At 45.5% G+C, this 7,500-nt stretch overlaps 2 protein-coding genes across 2 annotated transcripts; both read right to left on the bottom strand.

Annotated features, from left to right (window-relative positions):
• Positions 1–2,718: 2,718 nt before the first annotated feature.
• apnl (actinoporin-like protein) lies at positions 2,719–3,368 on the bottom strand (the record flags this gene model as incomplete). The annotated part of the gene is made up of 2 exons (XM_084448413.1): positions 2,719–3,175; positions 3,265–3,368. The coding sequence occupies 2 exons, from the start codon at positions 3,366–3,368 to the stop codon at positions 2,719–2,721; spliced, it is 561 nt and encodes a 186-aa protein (XP_084304539.1).
• Positions 3,369–5,342: 1,974 nt separating this feature from the next.
• LOC311317931 (DELTA-thalatoxin-Avl1a) lies at positions 5,343–6,543 on the bottom strand (the record flags this gene model as incomplete). The annotated part of the gene is made up of 2 exons (XM_084449087.1): positions 5,343–5,769; positions 6,440–6,543. 2 exons carry the CDS (start codon positions 6,541–6,543, stop codon positions 5,343–5,345), a joined length of 531 nt encoding a protein of 176 aa, XP_084305213.1.
• Positions 6,544–7,500: the final 957 nt, after the last annotated feature.

The raw sequence follows: 7,500 nt of genomic DNA on the forward strand, positions 1-7,500 counted from the left end.
CCACAACGTCACCATATTCCCCCCAATTCAAAATAAAAATCTGCTTTGATTCATGTGAGCTGTATAGCCTTTTTTTTTTAAACCATTTACAATTGAAAATGTCACACACACACACACACACACACACACACACACTACAATACAATACAACACAACACAACACAACACCATACGATAAATCAATCAATACATGAAAGCAGGCAGAAGTATCTGCCTGTATGATATTGACAGAGGAGAAATGTGAAAAGATGGAGTGTATCTTTCAGAGAAGGGAGGAAGAGAAATCCCTGCTTAGTCCAGCTGCTTTGTAGCGGTTTAGGAGCTTATAGCTCTATTGAAATCTGACTATTACTTGGTATATTGTGTTGGTGATGGTGTTGTGGTGTTGGTGATGGGCGTACATTTTAATGTTTTCTGTATGCTTGACGTGTGCTAAACAAATTCCCCTCTGGGGCAATAAAGGTTTCAATTCAATTCAATTCAAATCAATATAATGATTATACCGCGGTTATCACAAATATGAAGGGAAATGGATTTAATACATTAAATCAACTCGTATGGGGCACCACTCTGGTTTGGACGGAAACAGATAACCTATATCTAATTTATCTATCAATCTCAGTCTGCAGGAGGAGGTCTTGACTCAATCATGTGACCTAAGATCATGTGATGATGCTAGGACATGATAAAAATTAATAATATTTATTGAAGTTATACTAATCAAATATCAAAATAATATTATAACACAATTCAATAATAGATGGAAAAACACATGTAGCAATATGAAAACAGCAGAAATGAAATGAATGATGTCATGGGTTATCACAGCCTATCCTAAGTCTTCTAAGATTAAACAATACTTTGGCATCACTGGCCTGGGTTACTGGTCACGGGGGAAGGGGAAGCAACAGGGTGGGAGAGGTCTGAGGGGTCCTTATCAGTTTTCACAACAATCCAACCTGAGTGAGATGTGTCTCACAATAGTCAGTAGAACTGTTTGTCATGTCCTACTCCACTACACCTGCTTAGTGAGCTGAGAGTCGTCCTCGCTGGTCCAACGCACACCTCAACAATGCTTCAGATTCAGAGTGTAAATGCAGCTTGTTTATGAGTCCGTATACATGGCTTATTCAACAGTGGCAAGAGAAACCTTTGATCATGGCCACTTTGTAGCGGTAACCAGTTAATGCTACATTTTCAATAGGGGGAAACAGTCAGAAATGCAGGTTTTAGTTGCTGTGATAAACCCAATATCGTCTCTAGGTTGCGAACCGAGAGCTTAAAGCTCAGCTCCTCTAGTTAGCGCTACGATTGACTCTTATTTTCCATAGATTAATGACTGCATCCCTCCACCTGATGTATGATGTCAGATCATTATGTGGCCATTAGAATAAGAAGCGGTTATGGAATGTTGTTTATGTGAGATCACGTCAAGACCGGCTCGCCTGATGAATAGAGCCAGGGAATTACAGCCCGGCTCGCCTGATGAATAGAGCCAGGGAATTACAGACCGGCTCGCCTGATGAATAGAGCCAGGGAATTACAGACCGGCTCGCCTGATGAATAAAGCCAGGGAATTACAGACCGGCTCGCCTGATGAATAGAGCCAGGGAATTACAGACCGGCTCACCTGATGAATAGAGCCAGGGAATTACAGACCGGCTCGCCTGATGAATAGAGCCAGGGAATTACAGACCGGCTCGCCTGATGAATAGAGCCAGGGAATTACAGACGGTTAAGTGAAGTGTAAAGCTCTCTCAAGAAGAAAATTAGCCCGTAGACTGATAGTATGTACTGTAGCTTTTAAACAGCACTGCCACCGATTCTGTAAACAGAGTCAGAAATATTAGCTTTGCCTACAGTGAAAGACGATATATGAAATATGCAAAGTTATGCAAAGTATAAACACAAATATGCGTTTGCTGATCAAGATGATGATAATGATAACTCTAACTACAGTATGTTTTCCATGTAGGTGTCACATTTTAACATACAGTATGTACAGTATACTATACTTTGACTGGTGGGTTGGTTACATAACTTAGCATGAATCCTCACAGCAGCAGTCCTGGGAGTTTTTGGATGTGCTTTGCTCCATGTTGGTTGTGGGATACGCTTTGTTGGGAGAGGGTGTGTCCCTGAACCAGTCTCACTTTACCTGTTCCTCAGCAGTTAGCCTGGGACTTGCTCTCGGCACATTTACATTGCTAATGCATAACTCACTTTTTACCCACAATTCATTTTCCAGAAAACGTATAATTTATCTCAGTTCCAATCAGTAAGCAGAGACTCATACACCAATAGCCTGTTTTAGAAAAGCACATTTTATTCAGATTCTACAATCAAAAGGTAAATACAGACCAACCCCTCAGCGAGGAGCGTTAAGCCTTCTCCCTCTACTGAGTCATCCTGGGATTCTCCTTTTCTAAAGATGCAAAGCAGGATGCTATTGAAAGACGTACAGTGGATTCCATGGAGGAGGAAGGATATTACCTGCCTGGATTTATGAGCAAACCCAGCTCTGATCTTTGGCATATTTACTGAGAGGTAACAGCCTAGCCATTCAGCTTCATGTCAACAACAAAACACCTGTTAAATCATGCATGCAGACTGTAATATGTGAAGTCTGCAATGTATTATATTGTTGTGGATGTGGATTAATTTGGATTGATTTTGGCACATAGGTGCATCAAAGGGTGACTGGGGGGGGGGGGGTCGTCAGTAAGGCATGGTTTGTTGGCCCAGGGGGGTGAAGAGCTTGTCCCACACCTCCACCTTCATGACAGCCCTGCCCATGGGGGACATGGTGGCCTTGATGTCTAGGTAGTTCCCTACAAAGTTGATTCCTGAGCCGTGCGCCTCGTCCCTGACAAAGCCCTTCTGGTTCTTCTCGTAATACATCTCCTTGTACAGAGACTCGTCACAGTCACGGCCCTTGTTATAGACACCCACTGCAAACCAATTCTTGTACATGTTGTAGTCCCTGGGCACAGAAAACATGATGGCTAAGGTCTCTATGTAGTCGTTTCGTGACCTCTCGAAAAGGTCATAGGTCATCACACCGACGCTGCCTGTCGCCTTGGCGCTGGATTTGCTGAAGGTGCAGACCTCCGTCTTCAGGGGGCGCACCGTTGGCTGGGGGGGATTATAGGTCTCCCCACTTTCCAGGTACACCCTTGTGAGAAAACCCACAAAAACATTTACAATGCTTCATGGAGATATTCTCAATAGTTTGCAGGAGTCCTATACTGTAGCAGTCCTTACTTGGGGTTGATGAGACAGTAGTTGTTGGTGAGGTTGGTGATCTCGATGGTGACGTTTCTCTTTGTGCTGATGTTCGCTGCCACGGCCTCGGCTGACTCAGACATCTTGAACTGGTTCCTGTGTTTCCCTGTGAATCTAACACAGATACATTCAGGGGGAATCTTCATCTTAATGGATAAGCAGGAGTAATGTTGTTACTGCTACATGGTTTTTACTGCTGCCCTCTTCATCCTGAACATGTTGAGAACATTTAGCTCTATCTCATCGCTTCATTACCTGTACTTCACAGTTACCTATTTGAAGGTTAAAACATTCATGCACGTTTACATTCAAGCAGAACGAGCACACGCACACACACAAACGCACGCATGCGCACGCAGGTACGCACACACACACACACACACACACACACACACACGCACACACACACGCACACACACACACACACACACGCCTCTCACAGCTAGCCTATAAAGACTGAGAAAAGTCTGAGAACCTGAGAATAATGGGAAACATTTTAAGGTAGTTCTGAGCAATTACAGAGAGGCTACCCCCTCTGTGCCTGTTAACGAGTGTGACTCCTCAATTACAACTCTAAGCACCATGCAATAACGAGGTCACAATGGAAAGACATAGGAGAAATTATCTTCCTTATCATTCCCATAGGAGATGATTCAAACAGTACATTGACTTATCTAAACATTATCCACCGGAAGGAAGACAGCCTACCCAGGGCTACTTGTCTTTCCACAACAAATAGAAGCGTCTGTTTAAAAACTCATTAACGGGACAATCAAGTCCAGGTGTCTTACCTGTCGAAGACCTCCGGCTGCTTGTAGCTCTCCTGGTTCAAGATTGGGAAGAGATCAGCTGGAGGAGGTGCCAGTCTCTCCTCAGACAAAGGCATATTTTCCACTTCTCTCTGTTCCCACCCTCCGCAAACCCTCCCACCGACCGACGCAACCCCCCCCCTGGTGACACACACACTCCGGTTCCACACACCCTCCCACCGACCAACACAACCCCCCCCCGGGAGACACGCACACTCCGGTTCCACACACCCTCCCACCGACCAACACAACCCCCCCCCGGGAGACACGCACACTCCGGTTCCACACACCCTCCCACCGACCGACCTACCCCCCCCCTTGAGACACGCACACTCCGGTTCCACACACACGCCCCTACGGAACTGAGTAAACGTGTGCATAACATCATCCTTTCATTTTTGTCTCATATTAAAGCCATGAAGCAAATTATGATCTGCTTCTTTGGGAAAGAGAACCGCGCCCTTTTCTATGGGTTAGCTGACAGAGAACCACGCCCGACTCTGTGAGTCGGCTTACAGGGCTGAGCACCAGGTGCCAGAGTATCCAGGCCCATTAGGTAAGCAGGGGGCAGTCACTCTGCAGTAAGCCCAGTCTATCCTGAGAGTGTGTGTATGGACGGTTGACAGGCTTAGGTAAGCAGGAGTGGGTGGTTCATTCCTAAGGCCTTGTGTAACAGATGCGGAGCGAGCTGGACAAGTACGTACAAAACCCCTCGGAAAGTTTCCATTCATTCTGGGACGCATCTCCTCGGGACCATGCAAGGAACACGACACCAAGGAATCATAATTATATCTTCATGAGCATGGGAGAGACCCAAAAGTCATAAAACTACAAAAAGATGATGCTGTGTATAAAACATTCTCACAGATCTATAATCTATTAACTATTAATGAAAAACTGTCTGATCCTCAGAACTGAAGACATTGAACTGAAAATGTCATCATTTATTCTCACTGGTCATCTTAATGATAAGGACAGTGTTGCTTGAGTGCATGAGTGTGAGTGTGTGCATGCAAGAAGAGTATCTCAAAACATCAACTCAGGCATTGTCTCTGAACGTTTTATTGTAACAAATAAGAAACTGGAGAAATAAATCACTTGACAGAAGTACATAAGAGACATTGTGAGGTTATCTACTTTAATTCAAAATCTAGCACATTCACAGATTGTAAAAAAAAAAAGAAAAGAAAAAGAAATGGAATATTTCTCAACCAGGGATACTGAGAGTCGCCCGAATCGTCAAAGCGTTCAGCCCATTCTATCATAGAGCTCCACCTTGACGATGGCCTTGCCCACGCTGGACATGGTGGCCTTCAGATCCAGCTGAGCGGTCCTGTACTCCACCCCTGACCCCTTGGCCTCGGAGCGGGTGAACTTGGCGAAGTCCTTCTCCTCGTACATGTGTTTGTAAAGGTGTTTGTCGCAGGCGCGGTCCAGCTCGAACACGCCCACGGCCAGCCAGTTCTTGTACAGGTTGTGGTCGAAGGGCACGGAGAACATGACGGCCATGCGCTCGGAACTCACTCGGCTCTGCGTGTGGAAGAGGTCGTAGGTCAACACGCCCACCGCCCCCGTGGCCGTGTCCTCGTCCTTGGTGAAGGAGCACACCTCCGTCATGGCGGCGCGCACGGTGGGCTGCGGGGGGTGGAAACAGAATCCGCTGGACATGAAGACCCTGGGGAGCAGAGGACGACCGAACAAAAACGTCAAACGTCAAAAAAGAATCTGTCCTGATGAAGGTCTAACCGAAACGTTGGCAGATTAAAAGCAGATAGAAAGTGTGTGCGGGAGTGTGTCATTTTTCATTTGAAACTTTTAAGGGGATTTAGGCTACTCCCCGCACCACAACATAGTGAGAGTGTGCATGTTGGTATTTTCACAAGGAGAGGACGAGAGAGCACAACATGGGATCTACATCCTGGTACTGCTGAGTCAGAGCTGCTGTCGCTACATCGCTCAGGACGGGGTTGAAACCAGGAGGGAATAAAGAATACTTTTCACAACTTTTGTTAAAAAATTGTGGTTCTAGTCTTTTACTTTGTCCTGTTCTCCTGTTGAAGTTTCCCGCGCTGCTGATGGATGGCGCGAGACCGCGCGGGCGCTGCTATGGACTCATGAGCAACACCAGGTGAACCTGCACACAATGTGCAATGAGCCGGAGTGTGTCACCGCAAGATGGATGGGAGTGAAAGTGATGTCACACATGAAAACCATTCATCCGGGGGGAAAAGTCAGACGTGAACGATTTTTTAGGAAGTGAGGAGTAGACAGATAGCAAGGTGTTCAGTGTCTTTGTTTACTAAACAATGCGTTAGTGGAAGTGATGTGTTGAGTACGTAGCCTACTTGGGGTTGATGAGACAGTAGGCGCCGGTGACGTTGCTGATCTCAACGGTGCAGTTCCTGTTGGTGGTGAGGGTGGCTGAAACAGCCTCGGCGGTCTCTGGCATCTTGGCTACGAGAGAGAAGAAGAAAGTGTCACCTGGGGATACATCATAATACTATAACCACCTTGGGATACATAATGAACATGTATTTATACTCAGCGTCAGTCAGTAGAGATACTCTAGACATGGGGGATCATTAGTCTCTCATAGTAGGCTAGACTGAACACCAGATTGAAGATACACATGAGCTATGCATCATGTACTTTCCAGACGCTATCAACAATTCAGTGGCACATGAATAGTTATGCTTCTAGTGTAATCATGACAACAACAACATTAATTATGTGTGTTCTCTATCATATTTTTAAAAAACATTTTCTTCATGTAAGACAGGGTGGTAACGTTATATACAAACAGGTACATACCTGCAGAATGTCTATGCTGATCGCACAATAATTTTATCTTCATATGATACGGTTCAAAATATGTTGCTACTGACAAAGTGTAAACAGTTATGATCGTTGAATTCCTCCCATGAACTAGTAAATGAACGGTACTCACCTGTAGTTTGTGAGCACGCGTGTTCGTCAGGCGGGGAGTGAGGAGATCTCGTCCTTTCCGATCGGGAGGCGACGATCTGGGAGGGGTGGAGGGAGAGGGTTCAGTCAACGCCTCTCTTACACCATAACCTTCCCCAACACAAACACAGGTGTGCCCACACCCCGGGCTAGGAGTGGCGGAGCAGCGCTGGGACTCCTGGGAACAATTACAGGGAACTCTAGAGGAATGAGGGATTTTTTTTTAAACTGTTCCCATGATGCAGTAACAGGGCGTGGTGTGTGAGGAACTACCTGCAGTCTGTAGTGCTTTCAGAAACACAAGGTACAGCCGTTATACACTAGGGCTGGGTTTAAAAAATCCATTCATCGATTCTGAATCGATTCTGAATCAAATGATTCAGAATCGATTCATGAATCCCAAAATCGATCTTTTATTTAATGAATGAATGAATAAATGAAG

Source organism: Borostomias antarcticus (assembly GCF_949987555.1).
Source record: "Borostomias antarcticus genome assembly, chromosome: 14".
In the NCBI taxonomy this organism is placed as follows: domain Eukaryota; kingdom Metazoa; phylum Chordata; class Actinopteri; order Stomiiformes; family Stomiidae; genus Borostomias; species Borostomias antarcticus.